This window comes from Oncorhynchus mykiss, chromosome 14 (genome assembly GCF_013265735.2).
Source record: "Oncorhynchus mykiss isolate Arlee chromosome 14, USDA_OmykA_1.1, whole genome shotgun sequence".
NCBI classification, from domain to species: domain Eukaryota; kingdom Metazoa; phylum Chordata; class Actinopteri; order Salmoniformes; family Salmonidae; genus Oncorhynchus; species Oncorhynchus mykiss.
The window spans coordinates 6,518,827-6,543,353 of NC_048578.1; the positions used below are offsets into that span (position 1 = coordinate 6,518,827).

The 24,527-nt window shown below is 42.8% G+C and overlaps 1 protein-coding gene across 1 annotated transcript; it reads right to left on the minus strand.

Annotated features, from left to right (window-relative positions):
• Positions 1-7,999: 7,999 nt before the first annotated feature.
• Positions 8,000-12,426, minus strand: LOC110488630 (arylsulfatase I-like). Its single transcript, XM_021560917.2, has 2 exons — positions 11,781-12,426; positions 8,000-9,821 (listed from the first exon to the last, which is right to left on the minus strand). The coding sequence occupies exons 1-2, from the start codon at positions 12,092-12,094 to the stop codon at positions 8,426-8,428; spliced, it is 1,710 nt and encodes a 569-aa protein (XP_021416592.2). The 5' UTR covers positions 12,095-12,426; the 3' UTR covers positions 8,000-8,425.
• Between the last annotated feature and the right edge of the window lie 12,101 nt (positions 12,427-24,527).

Sequence of the window (24,527 nt, forward strand, 5' to 3'; positions counted from 1 at the left end):
CCACATAATTTTCCCGCCTCATGATGCCATCTATTTTGTGAAGTGCACCAGTCCCTCCTGCAGCAAAGCACCCCCACAACATGATGATGCCACCCCCGTGCTTCACGGTTGGGATGGTGTTCTTCGCATCCCCCTTTTTCTTCCAAACATAACGATGGTCATTATGGCCAAACAGTTCTTTATTTGTTTCATCAGACCAGAGGACATTTCTCCAAAAAGTACGCTCTTTGTCCCCATGTGCAGTTGCAAACAGTAGTCTGGTTTTTTTGTGTTGGTTTTGGAGCAGTAGCTTCTTCCTTGCTGAGCGGCCTTTCAGGTTAAGTCGATATAGGCAGGAGCGAAAATATGATATCAACTTTGGAGGGGACAATTACATAACATTTTCTCAAGAGCAATTCCTGACTGAGGGGGACACCAAAAGTAGTTCTGTAACACATAGCCTACGTTGTAATATGTTAAATGTATATTGAGGAACCATAATTACTACAACTGATAGGTACAGTAATTAACTAAAGGGTTGTCCCAACTTGTTCAAATGTTTAAATCATTATAATACTAATAATAATTATAGTTATAGCAGTGTTCCTTATCAGTCCAGTATGTATGCAGGTATTTGTATTTACAATCAGCAATACCAAGAAAGGCCAGTAGGTGGCAATGGTACTGTACACTGTGTATGGGTGCAGTTTTCGTAAATACAATGAACATGGTGCGATCTCATTTAAAATAATCTCCATTGAGAACCATCACAAAGTTGGTATTTTAATTGTACTTTTTCCTCATACATTTATATAGTCATTAAATATGTGCCACTAGCCTGAGTCTACTACAATAGCTTTACAAGAACAAAAAGCTAAAAATAAGTATAGTTCTAAAAGTGAACTTCAATGAATAACCCAAATAAATCAACCAAAATATCCTTTAAAAATATGTATTTATTGTTCAGTCAGTTCAGTCAACTCTTCAAATGGCAGCTATGGACAAGTATGTCACACAAAGTCTGCCATTTTAAATAAATAAATAATTAGTAAGTGTACTGCCATGTACTAAAAACTACTAAACAAAAGAACAAATATCATACTATACACCAAGGGTTCTCAAACAGGGGTGTAATTGCAAGGGGTCCGTGAAATAAAAAAGTGTAATGAACGTATTCAGCACCACAAGGATTCCAGTAACTTTACATATAATATAGAGGGGGTGGAGGTCCCTGAAGACAGCTCAAACCTTGCCTGCCTTGCCTCAAAATATGCAGGGGTTCCAGTACCCAAAAAAGGTTGAGAACCACTGCTATACACACTACTGAACAAAAGAACAAAACATATGTTTGCAGGTTTCAATGGATCCAACATATTGCTGGCAGATATTTTCCCTCAAGACTGTCCAGCCTGTCCTGTCTTTATGTACATTACAGACAAAATTCTGATCAGCACCTCAACTTGGTCAACCAAGCTGATTGGATTTAGCTGGTGTGCTGTTACAGTTACAAAGTGGCGGTGAGTTTGGCAGTTTTGATGTGCTGTGAATTTTTCAATGGCTTTTCTCCCGTTCCTCAATCCTGCACTAATGAAGGCAGCATCTGCTCTTTGGACAAATGATGGCTGGCTTGAAAACCCTTGACTACAGTAAAAACACAACACTCCTTTTACTGATGGATTATAAGGTAGCCAGGGGAAATCTCAAAACCATCTCTCTTGAAACATCAACACTCTGTTGGGAAGAGATTGCGGTTCTATAAATTATGGGTGTGGCTGATATGGTTTTGTACCATCCCTGAGGTAACTGGACAATGCTGTGCCACTGTCCACTATACCGGTGCTGCTGGCAACAAGGTTGACACCTGGTCCTGCCGTGGCTGTGACACTGTCCCCTATACTGATGCTGCTGGCAACAAGGTTGACACCTGGTCCTGCCGTGGCTGTGACACTGTCCTCTGAAGTCTCTCTCCCTGGCTCTTTCCCTTTCACCACCCTCACTGACTCAGTCTGTCTCCTAGAAAATAAACAAGGTGTTTTCCATACTACCGGTACCTAAAACTACACAAATAATCACAACAGCAATACCATTGCCTTAAACAAATCTTAGTTCAGTCACCAGTTTAAGTTGAGAGTGGGGGTATCCATGGCATTTTCCAATTATGTTCCTATTTTACAAGTCTAACAAAGAGAGAACCTTTCATAATGTTGCCCAATAATGACTCAAAAACTTACCTGAGACTCCCTGTCTCTGCCAGTCTGTCCCTGCCCATCTGTCCCCAGCTCTGCTGTCTGTGTGCCATCTGTTGCCTGTTCTGCCTAATGACATCATGTTGAAACATTTCCATTAGCATTACACTTCTTCTCATGAACATTTTATCAACTAGACTTTGAGATATTAGGCTACTAGGGTTCTTACTTTGCGTTTTGGTGTACTGAGAAATACTCTGATGTCCGCCATTTTTCTACCTGGCTGGCTGGCTGGCTGGCTACACACACACACACACACACACACACACACACACACACACAGTGTGCAGGTTAATTACAGCAGGAGATGGGCTTCTATCATCTATTATCTTCTATCATTCTAGATGGGCTTTGATCTAAAAGGTAGCTAGCTAGTTAGCTAGCAAATGTGAAACGGATTGCAGTGACAAGGGTCGACAGCTGTATGAGTTCACCATTTACACAACTTATGCTGCAACCTTTTGTAATTGTAATATAGTTTATGTTTTACATTTGCTGGCAATAGCTGAATCTAACAATAGCTGAATTTGCAGAGCTAGCAAGCACCAATTCCATTTATGTGGTGTGGTGCTATAATCTTAGCTATCGTCAGTTTACTCCAAGATCGGCACACAGGTGCTTCAAAGTCCCCTAGCGACAACTTGTAGTTCTGTTCAGTTTAGAGTTCAGTTTATCGCTAACCTTATCACAGGGACTTTGAAGCACTACAGCTGCATGCTGATCTTGGAATACAAGGACAATAGCAAAGATTCCATATTTGACGACGCCACATAAATGGAATAGGTACTAGCTAGCGTGATAGTTAATGTTTGCTTTAATTTACTTGCTAGCTCTGCAAATTCAGCTATTGTGTATGTGAACCCTGCCAACATAAAACAACATTGCTATGGTGCAATTGACTGGATTAACTTCACGTTAGTCATGTGCATTGGGTGCCTTTCAGACGGTAGACACGAACCCTCTGTTACCGTGCCAGCTAAGGAACACTACATTGCATTGCTAGCTTCTCTCATGGACTCAAATTCACATAGCTGTAAACACTGGTTGATGTTACTGTAGCTAGCTAGAAAACATCAGCTAACATAGAGAGTGACCTGTAATTTAATGCAGCAAAAATGAAGACTGGTGACGGTTATAAATGTATTTTCTTGTATTGAGTGTTGAAGTAAAGAAATATCTAACATATCCTTTGTTTGAACTACTTACTGGAGGTCAGCCACACAGGGTTGCCAACTCCTCAGTAAGGAAAGTACCTATTGGCTGTCTTAAAAGTTGCTAAATGATGTCATCCCCTAATTTGCATAATTGGCCATGTGCATGTAATTGTGATGGACGTATAGGAGTGAGGAATAACATCGTGGGAGAGACAAAAAAAATAGTAAAAAACACCCTAAAATATGTTAGAACTACAAATGAACTTTCTACTGTCGATTCTTGTTTTTTGTCACAATGTCACAATTCCAACCCTCCTCCTTTATCTGGGCTTGGGACTGGCAAAAGTGACCCAAAAGAGACACTCTGGTGGAGTTACTTAGTTTTTTATTTTGTTTTTTAGTTTAGTTTTCTTAATTGTTTTTTGTTTTTAACCTTATGGTCCACTTAGGAGCCTACGACAAGTCACAGTAAAACATGAACATTTTAAACAATACATTTTTTAACATTTTTCTGTATACAATCTACATTAACAATCTAAATGGACCAAAAAGAGATAATAGAAAAAACTGTCAATGGCAATGTGAGAAAATTATGGTAACTTGTTTTTTTCCCCCCCAGACCCCCCTCCACACACACACAGGCTCACAGAAAGAGTGGGTCATCATCATTTTGGTCAAGGCTCTCTATGTCAGGTTCAGCAACTGAGTGAGCTGACTTAAATGAGTAAGCAGCTGATGTGCCAAAAAGCTGCAAAACTTTATCAGGCAGCTGGTTCTCATAGCAAGCCTCACCAGACAGCTTCAGTCCATAACGAATGTACAGGATGGAGTTAAGCGTCTGCAAGGACGTCCGATTTATAAGTTTGCTTTTTACCACACTCATCTGGCTGAATACTCTCTCGACTTCAGCATTCAAGTGTGGCAAGGACAACACAGACACAGCAGCCATGGCAAGTTCTTGAAAAGGGTTGATATCAGCTTCATCCCTGAACTTCCAAATCTCACTCCAGAAGCCCAGTATGTTTTTTGTCTCATTCCATTTACTAAGATGGATGGCACGCCATTTCTGGACAATCTTGTCTATCTCTGCAGGGGAGTAGCCAAGGAGCTTGGCTATTTGTTCTATTTCTACAGGGCTCTTATTGTGCTTTAGAGTTTCCTACCCATTGAAAACTGACATGTACTGCAATGCTTCGATGTTGTCCGGCAGTCTCTCCCTCAACTCATTAGTGAGGGAGATGGTGAAGGTTACATTCCGCTTTCGGACATTGTTTTCATCCTCAGGAGCAAGGTGTAGCTCAGCTGCCTTTGACTTAAAAAGGTAACCAAGGCACGGTTTGGGACTGATGTATCCATCTATTGGCCCTTTGGGTACATCAACATTTGCCAGTGGATTCAGCACCCTGCTGCTCACAGACTTGATCAGGCTAACCAAGCTGTCAAGTAGCTTAAGAGGATCTACTTGCTCTCCCTCAAAAGCCTTGATGGCCAACTGTACCTCACCCAGCACTGACTTCAAAAAAGTAATATACAATATGTTTTGAGGATCACTGTACATGGAGTATAAAACCTCAGCCATGTAGCAGTGTTCACTGGACTTGGTGACTGCGAAATGCAGCCTAAGCTCCTCCCACTGGTCCAAAATGCGTGAAACTGCGGGTTCAATGGAGAGCCAACATGTGGCACACAGCTTGGTTATCTGTAAAGGTTTCTCCCCACAGTTGATGGTCTCATATATGGCCTTGTAGGCCTCCCTGCGCTTTGGAGACACTGAAAACCAGTTATAAGTCTCTCGTACCAAGCACTCCACACTACGGGGATGGTGTCATTGGAAGCATGACTTACAGCAAGCTACAGAGAGTGGCACACACAGTGAATAAGAACCAGATATTTGAGGCCATACTCCTCCTCCAGCACTTTATGGACCCCATTGTTAATCCCCGTCATAACAGAGGCATTGTCAGTCCCTATCACCAGGAGTTTCTCTTTTTTAAGACAACTCTTCGAGGAAAGCCACCACAGCACGGGCTATAGATTTGGCATCTCCTCCCTCCAATTCATCAAGCCCCAGAAATGTTGATACAATTGTCTGCTTGGTGTCACTAAAGTACCTTATCACAACCCCCAGGTACTTAGAAACACTTACATCGGTGGACTCATCGAGAAGGAGGCTGAAACGCTGGTCACCCACATCTGCGACCAACTGTTTCAGAAAGTATGGTGCTAGAACACCATTAATCATTTCTGTGCACTTTGTCCTTTGCATTTTGAAGTGGATAGCAGCAGTGGAGTCTGAGAAAGCAGCTCTACCTGCTTCTCCAATGTGATCACATGCCAGCATGGAACAGTGTTCAGCGATAGCTAATGCTATGGTGGCCTCAGCGTTTTTTGCAGAGTCAATTTTTTGAACCATAAATGGCAGCTTGATTTGGGTGGAACTGTTATAAGGCTTTGCCTTTTGAGTATGTTTTTGAGTTGTCATGTGGTTTTTAACACCGCTAAGTTTGGCGTAGAAATCAGCCTTAAAATACAGGCAGTATGCCCTTGTATCATCTCCAATAAACGGCTTCAACCAGCCTTTGAATTCAGGGTTTGATTCCCACTCCTTTCTGTATTTTTGAGTGTACAGTTTATACTGAGACATGATGAGCTAGCCAGCTAGATGTTTAGCTTGTCACAGAGAGGCACACACACAGTGGACAAGGTGAGTAAGTGACTGAGGCTGTGTGAGTCAAATGCAGTGAATTATTTATGTGCAGTGATTTATTTTAGATAAAGAACATTTTACATTTACATCCCGCCCTGAATGTAAGCTAGGGCGGGATCAGCCAGCGGCGGCTTCCCGCATGTGCGAGTCATTTGCAGTCTGGACTCGGAGTGGTGAATATCTGCTCTGACTGCAGTTGGAAGGGACTGCTACTGCTATACTGACAGTACCCGCATCAGTACCTGCATCATGTGCCACTGCTGAGGGCTGGGGGGTGGGAAGCAGTGGATCAAACCATTGTGAGGCAAAGAGCGGGGGGGTTGCAACTTAAAATAGAGCTATTAAGTGTCTATAATCAGCATAAGTGCTTTCATTGCGTATTATTAATATTATTGAAATTACAGTTATATTGGGGGGGACAAATCATAATTTTAACAGGATCGGGGGTCCCTCCTAAGATTTCCCCCCATGGATATAGGACTTGTTTTTCTGTGGCTATAGATACTTTTGTACCTGTTTCCTCCAGCATCTTCACAAGGTCCTTTGCTGTTGTTCTGGGATTTATTTGCACTTTTCCACCAAAGTACGTTCATCTCTAGGAGACAGAACGCCACTCCTTCCTGAGCGGTATGACAGCTGCGTGGTCCCATGGTGTTTATACTTGCATACTATTGTTTGTACAGATGAAAGTGGTACCTTCAGGCATTTGGAAATTGCTCCCAAGGATGAACCAGACTTATGGACTTCTACAAAATAAATTCTGAGGTCTTGGCGAATTTCTTTTGATTTTCCCATGATGTCAAGCAAAGAGGTACTGAGTTTGAAGGTAGGCCTTGAAATACATCCATAGATACGCCTATCAGAAACTTCTAAAGCCATGACATCATTTTCTGGAATTTTCCAAGCTGTTTAAAGGCACAGTCAACTTAGTGTATGTAAACTTCTGACCCACTGGAATTGTGATACAGTGAATTATAAATGAAATAATCTGTCTGTAAACAATTGTTGGAAAAATGACTTGTGTCATGCACAAAGTAGATGTCCTAACCGACTTGCCAAAACTATAGTTTGCTAACAAGAAATTTGTGGAGTGGTTGAATTTTTTTTTTTAATTACTCCAACCTAAGTGTATGTAAACTTCCGACTTCAACTGTATGTGTGTTTCCTGTCCTCTCCGAGGTCACCAAATGAAACACACTCGTCATACCCTTAGGTGTCCACGGACCATTCCTACCTTCTCACAAGTGGACATTTTGTTTCAAATTCCCATTTTGGGGATTTAGGAATTCACCATATGAAATCCTTTGTTCTCTCTGTGTCTCTCTTTCTGCATGGCCAGGGGGAGAGAGTCTCCGCCAGGAATTTACGACCTAAAATAACAGAACCCGGGTGCAGGAGAGAGTGGGAAACCATGATCTATACCCAGAAAGGACCACGTCATGACAACGTGACCCTCGGAGCTGGAATCTGCGGCTTAAACGTCCATCCCCCATCCCTCATCCACAATGGCCTAGCAAGCCACAAGCCTACTAAAAGTTACTAACTAGGTGCTAACATTGACCCTAGTGCATGGTATAGTTTCCACATTTCGACTAGATCCAACCGTAATCTGGTACCTTCAGAATCGGCACCTCCTGCCATTTCCATAAGACTCGGTATAGGTTAGAGTTGGTTGGTTCTCTTTACTTCTAATCGACTGGAATTTGTTAAAAGAGAAGTGAGTGAAGAGGCTACAGGTTCTAGTATGCTGGCATAAAAACTGAGCTTTTCCTAACTTCCATCAGAGGGCAATGTTACCTCAGTCATCACATTGATGTATCCAGTCTACAAAGTGTAATGTGATGATATGTGGGGACATTGGTCTGACCTACTGGATCAACCTCAGAAAAGGCATTTGAAGAAGAGTGGAAATCTTGAACTTTTTCATATTTATTCATATTCAAATGAGTCACTCAAGAGATTCTCCAACAGAAACAGAAAAGTATACAGTATCTCTGACATACCCCATTCAAACATGGGTTATCTTGAATATCAACAACTATCCTACAGTATAATGGAGAATAGATAAATCATCCAATAAGTCTATTTGTGGCTGATTCTTCATTTTATCAGCAGAAAACATACAGCAACAGCAAGAGCTACTGTCACAGGTGTGTGTAGTTGGACTCAACTCAACTCAAAATTCCATAGTCAACCTTATTCTGATCACAAATCATATAGCCACTGTTTACAAAAGAAGACTTACAGAAACATACAACTTGTGGAGTGTAAACAAGTAATTGCTTTAAAAGTCTGGTTCCACATCATCTCTATAGGGAGGCTTAAGATTTACGCAGCTCCTATATCCGGTTGGACATGATTCTAGTGTTAAGTCTCCTGAAGAAAGATTTGGTTCTGGACAGCTTGTACTTCTTCCGGTTCTTGGTCTTTTTGTGATAAACCCCGTTCCAGTGGTCCTCCTCATCGTCCCCCACCCACGGTCCCCACGCGCCATCGTTCAGGTCTGGGTCGCCCCTGGGGTCCTCAGAGGGGTACCGCACTGGGACCGAAGTCCGGTTGTAGAACACCAACCGCGCCAGGAGCTCTTTGACCACGTCTGGTCGCTGCTCGGCCAGGTCATAGCGTTCGTACGGGTCTCCACTGATGTTAAAGAGCCATACTGACTTCTGAGGTTCCAGGTGGCGTTCCAGGTTCCACCAGCCATCGGGAAAGCCAGGGAGCATCTGGGGCGGGGTCCAGTCTCCGTATCCGGGGTCTCCGGTCAAGAGCTTCCAGTCGCCTGCGCGGATGGAGGCCTGGATGGCTGTGTTCCAGATGCCATAGCCACTCTGCAGGGAGCCGCTCCGGGCCGGGTTGTAGAGAGGGTCGATGTTATGGAGGATCTCCAGTCGGGGGGACTCCTTCTCCTCACTGATGGCCCCCCACATGTCATACCCATCTAGCCCCTCGGTCTGTGACGCGTTTCCCCCAGCCAACCCAACCAGCGTGGGGTACCAGTCAGTGATGTGCACCAGGGCCTTGCTCACCCTCCTCTTGCGCCTCAGCAGGGGGCTGTGGACAAAGCCCAGCCCCCTCACGCCCCCCTCCCAGTAGGTGCCCTTACGCCCCCTCAGAGGCCAGTTGCTACCCCCGGAGAAGGGCTGGCCTCCGTTGTCAGTGGAGAATATGATGACACTGTTCTGGTAGTAGCCATACTTACGAAGGGCATAGGTCACATTCCTCACCGCTTCGTCTACAGCCGACACCATGGCTGCATATTTCCTCCTGGCCACGTTGCCCAGGCTGCGGTATGGATAGATGTATTCCCGCGGGGACTGGAGAGGTGTGTGCACCGCCTGGAAGGAGAGGTATATAAACAGAGGCTGTGCCTGAGGGTCGTGGGCAGCTAAGATCTTCCTCACCCTCTGGGTGTACAGATGGGTGGAGTACTTCCCCCCCTGACCCCATGCCACCGTCTCCCCCTCGTGGAGGTCAAAACCACACATCCCTGGGCCGTCACATGACTTGTAGGTGTAGTAATCCACGCTGCCTGTCAAAGAACCGAAGTAGGAGTCAAAGCCTCGGCGGGTGGGCAGGCACTCCTTCTTGTAAAAGCCCAGGTGCCACTTGCCTACCATATGGGTGGAGTAGCCAGCCTCCTGCAGTCTCTGGGGAAGGGTGACCTGGTCAAAGGGAAGGCAGTTGGGCTGACGGGGTCGGATGATGGAGTGCTGCAAGCCAGTGTGGATCTGGTACCTGGGCAGAGGGACACAAAGGCATAAAATGTCTGATCCCTCAAGTAATTGACTAACAATGAAAGTAGCCTAATACCCTGACTACACCGCTCGCGTTGCAAAATGAATGTAGAAATCTGTTATTCAATTATTGCACCCACACGGCTGGCACGCGCCAATGAGCGTCTGCGTTGACAAGGGCTAAAATAGAAGTCAGTTCTATTTGTGACGCAGATCGCGCTGCAAGTCCTGCCTCTTCCATCTCCTCATTGGTTTATAGAAGCAGGTACCAACGTGCCATCTCCTCATTAGTTATACCCACGTGGGTGACTGAAAGACAAACGAGGTCGGTAGAGGTAATGCACCTAATTTATGAATGTTGCCAATCGCAATATAAAGTCCAGAAAACAAAAAGCCTGGAAGGAGGAGAGATGACTAGAAACGTTTCGGTTGACCGTTTTATGTGTGGATTAATTGTCGGAGTAGAGGACCTTGTGCATTTCAGGTAAAATAACAACTCAATGTTTATATCCCAGGACAAATTAGCTAGCAACAGCAAGCTAGCTAAATGGGACAAATTAGCTAGCAAGTGCAAGCTAGCTAACTAATTTCCAAAAATGTTTAATGCTTTTCGACCTGTCCCCAAATTAATGTAATTTGTTCAGAGCTTGTTTTAATATTTTAACCTGCGTGTCGTGATCGTGTTTGGTATGGGGGGAGAAAATACATTTATGCACAATGGCGCACACGCGCAGCTGGTTTGGGTTCCGTGTAATCAATGTATCAACTATGAATGGTCAAAAAGTTGAAAAACAGACAGATATATGGATCAACCAACACTGAATTTTAGGATCCAGTGGCATCATTAGGCCTGGAATTCTGGGGCTTCAGCCCTGGATGTTTTTGGTCCAGCCCTTTTTTAGTGGTCAAAAATTATACAGAAAATATATTGCTCAGTTGTGCACCGGGGCCTCCCATTCCTCTTTCTATTCTGGTTAGAGCCAGTTTGCGCTGTTCTGTGAAGAGAGTAGTATACAACATTGTACGAGATCTTCAGTTTCTTAGCAATTTCTATGACCATTTGTAGCCTGTAATCGAGCACACAAATGCTGATGCTCCAGATACTCAACTCGTCTGAAAAAGGCCAGTTTTATTGCTTCTTTAATCAGCACAAAAGTTTTCAGCTGTGCTAACATAATTGCAAAAGGGTTTTCTAATGACCAATTAGCCTTTTAAAATGATAAACTTGGATTAGCTAACACAACGTGCCATTGGAACACAGGAGTGATGGTTGCTGATAATGGGCCTCTGTACGCCTATGTAGATATTCAATTAAAAAATCAGCTGTTTCCAGCTACAATAGTCATTTACAACATTAACAATGTCTACACTGTGTTTCTGATCAATTTGATGTTATTTTAATGGACAAAATAAAATACAATCTTTCAGAAACATGGACATTTCTAAGTGACCCCAAACGTTTGAACATTAATGTATGTGTTCCAGAGTAGAGAGTGTTCCAGAGTAGAGAGACCCAGCATAGCTACTGCAATTGAGTACTGGCAGTGTCTGCTGTGGCAGGTGGGAAGGTGTAATCTATTTGAAAAATATATAATCTCTCAATGTTCTAATCTCTCAATGTTCATGTCAAAGTGCACCAAATTCATGAATTTATTTGAAATTCCTTGTTTTTTTGCCCGGACCCCCTTACTGGCTTTGGGCTAAGCCACCAATGTCTTCAAATCCTTTAAAACGTCCCTGACAGGACCCATCTATTCTTCCATTACTATTGAGGCTACTCGGTATTGGTTACTCCACATTACTCCAACTATAGGGAAAAGATCCTACAGATAAAAATACAACAATGCTTAGAAAAAAAGACATAGAGAAAAACATCTGTCTGAATACATCATGAATTAGTTGACTACAAAATAACAACTCTCTAGGCTACTTCAGATCTGGTGATAAAAGATGCACTTACCTGCCGGTGATCAGCTGACTGCGAGATGGCGTGCATATGGGCTGTATGTAGTAGTTCTCCAGCTTCACTCCATCCGCGGCCAGCTTATCCAGCGTCGGTGTCTGGATGTCGGAGCCGTGGTAACCGATATCGTTGAAACCCTGGTCGTCCGTCATGATGAAGATGATGTGAGGGGGATGCGGTACCGGTGACCGGTCTCGAAAGTTCGGAACTGACTCGCTCTCCACCTGGTTCGGACTCATTAAGTCCCACGACAGGTAGCCGAGACTGAGCAAACTGACCACGGAGAATCCGGTTAGAGCTGACACTGCCATGGTAACTGCGCGCCTTTAAACGTTTAGGCAATCTATAAGTGAACATATATACCTAATTCGTTGTATAACGTTGTCATAAACGAGAAAAGCATGTTAAAACGATAGGTACAGTATCCCTCTAGCAAAAGTAGACTACACTTTATAGCCTGCACCTACCGAACAGGTTTGATCTCTCCTCGCGCTATGATGATGATGTCCACGAACCTTGTGCGTAATGATCAGAGATATATACTACCTACATACATTTTGCTGACGTGTCTTAAAATGTTGTTCTAACAAAACATTCCTCTTTCCACCGTGGTAGTATTAACCCCATCCGAATGAGTTTGCCCTGGCTCATTAAAATAACCCACTAATCACAGACCAACGCAACATATTTTGGATGTCTTTTTTTTGTCATTTTTTGTTTATTTAAACGTCCACGGACGTTGATTTTTTTTTGTACAGGTCTGGACCGGCTTTGATTTGGCCCAAACATAGATGTCTATCTTTGGTTCAGATTTGGTCGGTCTAGACCAGCCTTGATTTGGGCCAAACATGGAAGTCTATGACTGGTCTGGACCAAAACAATTATTTAGATATTTTTCAATAAATGTGCATTCTTTCAGCTACTTTTAAGCTAATACCTGCTGCAGTCAACTTGTGCTATACATTAGGAGATAAAGCAGATTGTAGGCTCAGCCCTAATTTATGTGCTCTTTGTTACCTGGAGTTGCATGGCAAATGGTCAAGGAAGACAAGGAATGGAACGAAGGACAATGCCCAAGGACTAGTCAGCCCTTCCCCATCTGAAGGGCCAAAATGTACAGTATTCAGAGGACTGACTATACAATGTGATAGATACCAAACATGGATACTATAGTATTATTCTATCTTAAAAATGTGTTCTTAACTGACTTGCCTAGTTAAATAAAGGTAAACATGTATTTTTTTTAAATCAGATACATCTGATGCTATCTGTATGAATGTATTATCTCAGTGGTAAATTGTACTCTGATTTACCCTATGCAAAAAGGTTTTATGGTCTTCTTAGGAATTCTGTCTCATTCACATTGGTCCCATCCCCCACACAAGCCTTTTACATGCTGTGACCCCCTCTGGAGATTGGGCCTTGGTGGTCAGGTTACACTGTAAACTTGGTATCGTTTGATTGGTCAAGGGTGGTTGGTTTTAGGTTATGCCTTCAGATGTTCTAAATGGAATTAAATGGCTTTGTTCTTTCTCCTGTATCCAGTCCATGGAGGAAGGTTGTATGATCAATTCTCATTTCCTAGGCGTCTGGCTTTGTATGCATCTCTTTGTTCGTGCTTTGTCTTCTAAGGTAACCTTAGGATCTACACTGAACAAATATATAAACGCAACATGCAACAATTTCAAAGATTTTACTGAGTTACAGTTCATATAAGGAAATCAGTCAATTTAAATACATTCATTAGGCCCTAATCTATGGATTTCACGACTGGGGATACAGATATGCTTCTGTTGGTCACAGATACCTTAAAAAAATGTGTGGCATAGATCAGAAAAACAGTCAGAGTCTGGTGTGACCATTATTTGCCTTGCGCAGCGCAAAACATATCCTTCTCATAAAGTTGATCAGGCTGTTGATTGTGGCCTGTGGAATGTTGTCCCACTCCACTACAATGGTTGTGCGAAGTTGCTGGATATTGGCAGGAACTGGAACGCGCTATCGTACACGTCGATCCCGAGCATCCTAAATATATTCTATGGGTGACATGTCTGGTGAGTATGCAGGTCATAGAACTGGGACATTTTCAGCTCCCAGGAATTGTGTACAGATCCTTGCGACATGGGGCGATGCATTATCATGCTGAAACATGATATGAGGTGATGGCAGTGGATGAATGGCACGACAATGGGCCTCGGGATCTCGTCACGGTATCTCTGCATTCAAATTGCCATCGATAAAATGCAATTGTGTTCGTTGTCCATAGCTTATGATTGGTCTGCTGTTGTGAGGCCGGTTGGACGTTCTACCAAATTTTCGAAAACGATGTCGGAGGTGGCTTATGGTAGAGAAATGAACATCAAATTCTCGGCCATTAGAATGTCACATGCGCCGAAAAACAGGTGTAGACTTCACCGTAAAATGCTTACTTTACGCGCCCTTTTCCAACAATGCTAAGTTAAAAAAGTAAAACAAATAAACAAGGAAATAGTAACATTTTAAAATAACAATAACGAGACTATATACAAGGATTACTGTTACTGAGTCAATGTGCAGGGGTACGAGGTAGTTGAGATAATTGAGGTAATATACTGCATGTAGGTGTACTGTATGTAGGGGTAGAAGTGACTAGGCAATCAGGATATAATAAACAGAGTAGCAGTAGCTAATGTGAAAAGTGTGAGTGTGTACGTGTGTGTGTGGCGTCAATTTGCAGGTGTGTGTGTGTGTGTTTTTTGTGTGTGAGCCTATGTAGTGTGTGTGGGTGTGTGTGTGTGTGTGTGTGTGTGTATGTGTGTGTTGGGAGTGTCAGTGTAGTATATGTGTGTGTGGGTAGAGTCCAGTGAGTGTGCAAAGAGCCAGTGTAAAAGAGTCCATGCAAATAAAAAAGGGGTCAACGCAAATAGTCAGGGTGGCCATGTTGTTCAGGAGCCTTTCAGGCTGGCCATGTTGTTCAGGAGCTGTTCAGGAGCCTTTCAGTCCTAGACTTGGCGCTCCGGTACAGCTTGCGGTGCGGTAGCAGAAAGAACAGTCTATGACTTTGGTGGCTGGAGTCTGACAATTTTTAGGGCCTTCCTCTGACACCGCCTGGTACGGTGCCTTGCGAAAGTATTCGGCCCCCTTGAACTTTGCGACCTTTTGCCACATTTCAGGCTTCAAACATAAAGATATAAAACTGTATTTTTTTGTGAAGAATCAACAACAAGTGGGACACAATCATGAAGTGGAATGACATTTATTGGATATTTCAAACTTTTTAACCTGTCTACGATATTGGTTCCCAATTGGGAATCAACCCTCCCACGTTCAGCTGAAACGGTGGCGCATGGAACGCAAAAATATTCTTGAAAATATTTAACCTCCACACATTAACAAGTCCAATAGCTCAAATGAAAGATACACACCTTGTTCATCTAGCCAGCAAGTCAGATTTCTAAAATGTTTTACGGCGAAAACATAGCACATATATATGTAAAACCACCACCAGACACAGCTCATTTGAATAGCCAAAACATGCAATCAACAAACGCAGGATTAAAAAATAAATCGCTCACTAACCTTTTGAAAATCTTCATCAGATGACAGTAATATGACATGTTACACAGTACATATTTTTTTTTTCAATAATATGCCATTTATATCCATAAATGTCCATTTACAGTGAGTTCACGTTCAGAAATTACTCAAAAATGCCCGCAGGAAATCTAGGTAGCGCGGCAAGATAACGTAAATAGACATCATAAACTTTGACTAAATATACATGTTCTACATATAGTTAGAAAGATACACTGCTTCTTTATGCAACCGCTTTGTTAGATTTATTTTTAACGTTACAGAAATTGCACACTATTCTATATGCTGAGACGGCGCTCAGTTCCAAGCTACATTTCTACGTAATGTTGGAGTCAACAGAAACACAGATTTAAGCATAAATATTCCCTTACCTTCGATGGTCTTCGTTCAGAATGTTCTGGAAGGCTTCATACTTACCCAGTACATCGTTTGGTTTCAAGTCTTGCGTCTTTGTATTAGCTACTGCTAATAACATCAGCTGAAATGCACCCAAAACGTCCTCTGGTCCGGAAAAGTTGCGCATCAAAACTTCAAAATTACATATTATATGTCGACTAAACAGGTCAAACTAAGTGCAGAAGCAAGCTTTATGATGTTTTAGACACGCAAAACAAACTTCAATTCAATCGGCCATCGTCTGCCCTTCTCTTGAGTGCTGGAACAAAGGAATGGCTGGGACCAATTCGCGCCCCTACGCACAGCCTATTCTCTCGTGGCACGCACTAATTTCACTCCCATAGGGTCAATTCTCGCGGGATTTGAACGATTCAAAGCTCTACTGAAAGAGGACATCTAGCGGAAGAGATAGAAAGTCTCCCCAGAATCATAACTGGTTGGGAAGGGTGGGGGACATGACGTCAAAGTTGCTCCAACTTTCATGGCCACAAAAACTAGTTTGGAAGAATGCCTGCCCTGTGAGTTCTGCTATACTTACAGACATAATTCCAACGGTTTTAGAATCTTTAGAGTGTTTTCTATCCAATAATAATTTTTATTAGCATATATTAGCAATTTTTGACAGATTTTTTTTTCAGTTTACTAGGGGTACCCAATCTCTCCAAAGGGGGCATATGTCTGCCATATCCTTAAAAACTGAAAAATTGGGCGTGCAAAATTATTCAGCCCCTTTACTTTCAGTGCAGAAAACTCTCTCCAGAAGTTCAGTGAGGATCTCTGAATGATCCAATGTTGACCTAAATGACTAATGATGATAAATACAATCCACCTGTGTGTAATCAAGTCTCCGTATAAATGCACCTGCACTGTGATAGTCTCAGAGGTCCGTTAAAAGCGCAGAGAGCATCATGAAGAACAAGGAACACACCAGGCAGGTCCGAGATACTGTTGTGAAGAAGTTTAAAGCCGGATTTGGATACAAAAAGATTTCCCAAGCTTTAAACATCCCAAGGAGCACTGTGCAAGCGATAATATTGAAATGGAAGGAGTATCAGACCACTGCAAATCTACCAAGACCTGGCCGTCCCTCTAAACTTTCAGCTCATACAAGGAGAAGACTGATCAGAGATGCAGCCAAGAGGCCCATGATCACTCTGGATGAACTGCAGAGATCTACAGCTGAGGTGGGAGACTCTGTCCATAGGACAACAATCAGTCCTATATTGCACAAATCTGGCCTTCATGGAAGAGTGGCAAGAAGAAAGCCATTTCTTAAAGATATCCATAAAATGTGTCGTTTAAAGTTTGCCACAAGCCACCTGGGAGACACACCAAACATGTGGAAGAAGGTGCTCTGGTCAGATGAAACCAAAATTGAACTTTTTGGCAACAATGCAAAACGTTATGTTTGGCGTAAAAGCAACACAGCTCATCACCCTGAACACCCTATCCCCACTGTCAAACATGGTGGTGGCAGCATCATGGTTTGGGCCTGCTTTTCTTCAGCAGGGACAGGGAAGATGGTTAAAATTGATGGGAAGATGGATGGAGCCAAATACAGGACCATTCTGGAAGAAAACCTGATGGAGTCTGCAAAAGACCTGAGACTAGGACGGAGATTTGTCTTCCAACAAGACAATAATCCAAAACATAAAGCAAAATCAACAATGGAATGGTTCAAAAATAAACATATCCAGGTGTTAGAATGGCCAAGTCAAAGTCCAGACCTGAATCCAATCGAGAATCTGTGGAAAGAACTGAAAACTGCTGTTCACAAATGCTCTCCATCCAACCTCACTGAGCTCGAGCTGTTTTGCAAGGAGGAATGGGAAAAAATGTCAGTCTCTCAATGTGCAAAACTGATAGAGACATACCCCAAGCGACTTACAGCTGTAATCGCAGCAAAAGGTGGCGCTACAAAGTATTAACTTAAGGGGGCTGAATAATTTTGCACGCCCAATTTTTCAGTTTTTGATTTGTTAAAAAAGTTTGAAATATCCAATAAATGTCGTTCCACTTCATGATTGTGTCCCACTTGTTGTTGATTCTTCACAAAAAAATACAGTTTTATATCTTTATGTTTGAAGCCTGAAATGTGGCAAAAGGTCGCAAAGTTCAAGGGGGCCGAATACTTTCGCAAGGCACTGTATATATGTCCTGGATAGCAGGGAGCTCTGCCCCATGATGTACTGGGCCGTACACACTACTCTGTGTATCGCCTTACAGTCGGATGCCAAGCAGTTGCCATACCAAACGGTGATGCAGCCAGTCAAGATGCTCTCAATGGTGCAGCTGTATAACGTTTTGAGGAACTGAGGGCCCACGCCAAATATTTTCAGCCTATTGAAGGGGAAGAGGAATTTTTATTTATTTTTATATAACCGGGCAAATCAGTTAAGAACAAATTCTTATTTGCAATGACGGCTTACCCCGGCCAAACCCTAACCCGGACGACGCTGGGCCAATTATGCGTCGCCCTATGGGACTCCCAATCACGGCCGGTTGTGATACAGCCTGGAATCAAATCAGGGTTTGTAGTGACGCCTCAGAACACTGCTCCACTTGGGAGCCCACTCATTGTCCTGTTGGAAAGTGAACCTACACCCCATTCTGAGGTCCTGAGCTCTCTGGAGCAGGTTTTCATCAAGAATATTTCCCTCGATCCAGTCTCCCAGTCCCTGCCGCTGAAAAACATCCCCACACCATGATACTGCCACCACCATGCTTCACTGTAGGGATGGTGCCAAGTTTCATCCAGACGTGACTCTTGGCATTCAGGCCAAGGAGTTCAATCTTGGTTTCATCAGACCAGAGAATCTTCTTTCTCAAGGTCTAAGAATCCTTTAGGTGCTTTTTGGTCAACTCCAAGCAGGCTGTCATGTGCCTTTTACTGAGGAGTAGTTTCCATTTCACCACTCTACCTTAAGATCCTGATTGGTGGAGTGCTGCAGAGATGGTTGTCCTTGCTGCAGAGAAGGTACTCCCATCTCCACAGAGGAACTCTGGAGCTCTGTCAGAGTGTCCATTGGGTTCTTGGTCACCTCCCTGACCAAGGCCATTTTCCCTCAATTGCTCAGTTTCGACGGGTAGCCAGCTCTAGGAAGAGTCTTTGTGGTCCAATCAATTGAATTTACCAAAGGTGGACTCCAATCAAGTTGTATAAACATCTCAAGGATGATCAAGGAAACAGGATGCACCGGAGGTCAATTTTGAATCCTATAGCAAAGGGTCTGAACACTTATAAGGTATTTGTTAAGAACTCTTTTTATTTTTTTAAATATTTTTTTATATATATATTGACTTTCAATGTTATTTGATTTTGTTATTAGATTTCAAATTTTGAATCTTATAGCAAAGGGTCTGAACACTTATAAGGTATTTCTGTTTTGAATTTTTTTTATACATTTGCAAACATTCTAAAAACCTGTTTTCGCTTTGTCATTATGGTATATTGTGCATAGATTGATGAGGATTTACATTTTTAAATACATTTTAAAAGGCTGTAACGTTACAAAATGCAGAAGAAGTCAAGGGGTCTGAATGCTTTCCGAATGCACTGTAATTCTGTAGTGATTCATGTGTATGAATTCATGTAAAAAATTAAGTCTAATATTTTCTCTGAATTAAAGACACAGTCTAAGAATCCCAAACACTAGGAAAACATGATATGGGCCCGGGGGGTTCTTGGGGAGCTGTGATTAGGCTGGGGCCCCTAAACCCACGACACAATCACAGACAGTGTTCCTCACTCAGCTCCGCTCACAGACCCTCTTTCATTATCCCTGCTATTTTACGAGGGCTGCAGAGGGCTGCAGAGCAAGACTCACAGATCCAGAGTACATACAGCCGACCTGATAATATCTCCTACCAGGCTTCTGAAAGAGCCACTTACAAATCACAGACACCCATCCTGCAGGAAAACTTGGAAACTGGAGTTCTGCTCTGTGGTCACTTCACCAGTTCGATAGGTTTGAAGGGGATTTTACAGAGTTCCATTCAATGAGAGAACAACTGTTGTGCAGCTCACAGACTAACGGGTATAGTAGCCACCGACAGAGGGTTAGATGGGTGAAAATATTAGTTTAATTGTAAGCTCTTTCATATATTGTGATATGTGGTCCAATCACTTGTTCCAATCAGACTAAGGCCCACAAATGCACAGCAGAACCTCAAATGATAACAGGTCAAAGAGGTCAACATATTTAAGAAAATCAAAACCTATTTTTGAGTTTGGCAGTGTAGATGTTGATAGTGGTTTAAAGAGAGAAATGCAGGCAAAGGTTAGCCCAGGGGACGTGTAAGACCGCCTTAAAGGGAATGAAATTGAAGCAGGGGAAGTTTACTTAGCAGAAAATACATTTTACTCTGCAGTCAGGGCTGGTCTGGTCTGAGGGTGAGTTTAAGGCAGGTCAAAGCAGAAGAGAGTGAGAGAGAAAAAAGAAGAGAGGTGTACCTGAGGTGTACGTTTCCTTGTTTATTTATGTATAACTTTCCTAGAGGGACTGGGAGAGGCTTGGAATTCTGGTAAAGAGGGTCATCTTAGCGAACCGCAGCAGAACCAAAGACCTGCTACCCAATCAGAATCTATACAGGCATCAGCGGAACGAGAGAGGACATTGACACATAGTACATTTCATCCTTTAAATGTCATTGTACATTTTGCTGTAACTGAAAGTGAAAGAGTGGGCTCAGATACATAGAATAATACAGAAAGAAAGAGAGAGAGAGACAGATAAATGGAGAAAGTGTTTGTCTCTGTGGGATCACTGTGGAGGGTTTGAAGATGTGGGGGTCACACTGTGATACAGCAACACTGCCATCTATTTCCTGTGTTTGAGGGGTGCAAAATCCACTTGTTACTGAAATCTTGCTGGATTGATGACTTACATTTTGTTCTGGTGACCCTTTACCACTCTTGTGCTGTGTTTTAATGGTCGAGGTTCTTACACGTCCCCTGGGCTAACCATTGGCTGACGTGCCCACATTTCTCTCTTCAAACCACTATCAGCATCTACATTGCAAAACTAAAAAAAAAAAAATTCTTACAAAAGCTTGAACTCTTTCAACTGTTATCACTTCAGGTTCTGCTGTGCATTTGTGGGCCATAGTCTTATTGGAACAAGTGATTGGACCACATATCACGATACACTGTATGATAGAGCTTACAATAGTCAAACGAACCTTTTCACACATCTAACTCTCCGTCAGAACAGCCTCAATTCGTCGGTGAATGGACGCTACAAGGTGTCGAAAGCGTTCCACGGGGTTGCTGGCCCATGTTGACTCCAATGCCTCCCATGGTTGTGTCAAGTTGGCTGGATGTCCTTTGGGTGGTGGACCATTCTTGACACACATGGGAAACTGTGGAGTGTGACACAAACTGGTGTGCCTGGCACCTACTACCATACACCGTTCAAAGCCCCTTAAATATTTTGTCTTGCCCATTCATGGCACACAAATACAATCCATGTATCAATCCATGTCTCAGTTGTCCCAAGGCTTAAAAATCCTTATTTAACCAGTCTCCTCCCCTTCATCTACACTGATTGAAGTGGATTTAACAAGTGACATCAATAAGGGATGATAGCTTTAACCTTGACACTCCTGGTGAGTATGTCATGGAAAGAGCAGGTGTCCTTAATGTTTTCTTTACTCAGTGTATATGCAAATGAGGCACATACAATTTTCTTTCTTTTATCAAAGTATTTTTTTTTTAAAGACCTGATATAGTAAGAAAACTCATGTATGAGAGCATCATAAGAAAAACGTGAAATTGTACAATAAATTGAATTGCCTGAATTCCCACCAAAATACCTGAACTCTATTCATTATTAGTTTGTGCCAGTACAATGTTTTATGTGCTATTATTCAGTCAATATCCTCATCCATTGCACAACTGTTGCATTTATTAGAATTGCTTTCAAATCTTTTAACAATTTTGATGACCGTTCCTACTGTAATATGCCAGGAAAATGATCCGCTCCACATGCTAAAACAATATCACACCAGCAACACACGCACGCACACACGCACGCACACACACTTGCACACTGAGGGAGCTGTGGAATGCTCTGAGAGTAAACAACAACATCACCAGAATCAACATTAGTCCTCAAACCCCCTAACCCCAGCCACAACCCCACCCAAAGACAACTGAGGCCCAAAGAGCCAGAGTGAGGATGAGGAGGAGATGTCAGGGTTGACATCATGATGAAGGCTGATGAAGGCCTTTAAAAATGATGAAGGCCTTTAAAAAACATCTAACTGCCAACAATAATTCCACTGATAATTCTACCATATTAGTCAAAACGAAGAGTTACTATGTTTGAGGACAGTATGACAGATACCTTACAATGCCCCCGAAAACAACTTTCCTTGACCCCAGACGCTTGAGTAATTAGAGTATCTGGTTTCTGAGAGGTATTTTTGTGTATTTGTTTGCTATATTTTCATCCTGTCAAACTGTGTTCTTACACAATATCGAAATATGAGAGACAAATATAGAGGTTCATAAATAATACTTGCAAACAACAGGCAAGTAGGCTACCACATATAGCACGATTCATGCCAGTAGCTAGGTTTCCATCCAATTGGCGACTTTCATGTGATTTTTCAAAAATAGGCATAATGAAAATATGCATATTTTCCCAGCAGTGGTGTGTTTCCACCAAACTTGTAACGTCTGCTTCCAACTCACAACCTCAAACAAGTAGATCCCCTAAACGCAGCTCACTTTCCAGCCCAATTTCCAACTCACAACCTCAAACAAGTAGATCCCCTGAACGATCCCAATCACCTGAATTCTGATCACCTGTTCACACACCTGTCTGTCATTATCACACACTATTTAGTTCAGTTCTTTGCACCCCATCACTATGAGGTATTGTTTTCTTTTTTTTAGATACAGTTTTTGCCTGCCTCACTAATGATGTCTTTTGTCTATTCCCTGCCTGTACCTTAGCTTATCGAATTTCCTGTTGTCTACCTATTGCCTGATCTCCTGTACTATGTTACTAGCCTTTTCCCTGCCTGTACTTTTGTCCTTTTCGACCCCCTGTGTATGACCTTCTGCCTGCCCCTGGACCCAGCTACCTGCCGCCTCCTGTTGTCCTTTCCAATAAACACCTGCTGTGCCCTGCGCTTGGAACCAACTCTCTGTCTCCCCTCGTGTTCATTACAAAACTGACTTGTTGTGGATAAAAAGCAGTGCATATTGACGTAGTGCACTTAAAAGGTACTTTTTCCGCTTAAGTTATCTAAAGTTAAATGTGCTCCCATCACATTTTCAACTCTACCGATGGTTTTGTCACTATGTTGCATTAAATAGAAAATGTATCTACTCTGGTCTTGGAACTAGAGCTCAAGCCAATAGCTTGCAGATACAGTGCGGGTATGTTAGCCTACATTATGAGATGATTATTTTCATTGTCAAACGACAGCCACTCATCGATCATAATGTCATCAAAATAAGACCCTCAATATTTATTGGAAAGGAGCATCAAGCTCATCACTGTGCATGTTCACCACCCTGTGACGTTCATCATAATTTATTTAATCTGTAGCCTAATAAATTAATAAACTGCATGCTCTCCGGATCCCTCTCCGGATTTTTTTATGCGTCAGGTAATTCATCAACATGAAATCGTTGGATGGAAACCTTGTTAGTGGTGGTCATGTGAGAGGTATCTTTCCAGGATAAAAATGACATCAGATTGCAGGTGATTCAGTGGAAGATTAGCTATAATGGATAAAGCATATCACATTCTCAGACACTGAATGGATGGAACAACCCAATGACCCTATTGTACTGGCCGATCCGGGGGTCAAGACGACGACCCAGATATCACATCCTCACGTATCTTACAATCAAAATCTGTTTAACCTGCTTAATTGCTTACACATAACTTTAAAAGTATACAAGTGTTTTTCCATGACACTGTGACCCTATGACACTCGTGACAATTCAGCCATCTAATTTGCTCTTTTAGCCAAGTTTTTTAGCCCCCATGCTATTGTCCTGTGCTCTTTAGCCACCATGCTTTTAGCCACAGTTAGCCACTTCTAGAGATATTATACCATCCTTTTTAGCCACAAGGGCTATTAGCTTTTGCATTTTTACATGACTACCTGTGCCCGAAAGCTTTGTATTAAAACTTCTACGTCAACTGGATTGTGGAAGTCAAAGTCTCCTCTTTAAAGGGCCTCCCGGGTGGCGCAGTGGCTAAGGGCGCTTTACTGCAGCGCCACCAGAGACTCTGGGTTCGCACCCAGGCTCTGTCGTAACCGGCCGCGACCGGGAGGTCCGTGGGGCAATGCACAATTGTCCTAGCGTCTTCCGGGTTAGGGAGGGTTTGGCCGGTAGGGATATCATAGCACACCAGCAACTCCTGTGGCAGACCGGGCGCAGTGTGCGCTAACCAAGGCTGCCAGGTGCACAGTGTTTCCTCCTACACATTGGTGCGGCTGGCTTCCGGGTTGGATGCGCGCTGTGTTAAGAAGCAGTGTGGCTTGGTTGTGTTGTGTATCGGAGGACGCATGACCTTCAACCTTCGTCTCTCCCGAGCCTGTACTCTCTGTCTCCCCTCGTGTTCATTACAAGATAGTAGCTACTAAAACAATTGGATACCACGAAAAAGGGGTAAAATTTGTTTTAAAAGTCTCCTCTTTAACCTTTACAAAGTCAACTACCGTCTACAGTGCATTCGGTAAGTATTCTGACTATTTCCACAAGTTTCAAACATGTTCTCAAATGCCATTGAAATGGCAGCAGCTTTC

What these genes read in the sequence shown, in the direction of transcription:
- LOC110488630 (XM_021560917.2), bottom strand. Translation starts at nt 12,094, where the DNA reads ATGGCAGTGTCAGCTCTAACCGGATTCTCCGTGGTCAGTTTGCTCAGT. An exon ending in AGTCAGCTGATCACCGGCAG is followed by an intron (nt 9,822 to 11,780) that starts GTAAGTGCATCT and finishes CCCTCTGCCCAG; the next exon opens with GTACCAGATCCACACTGGCT.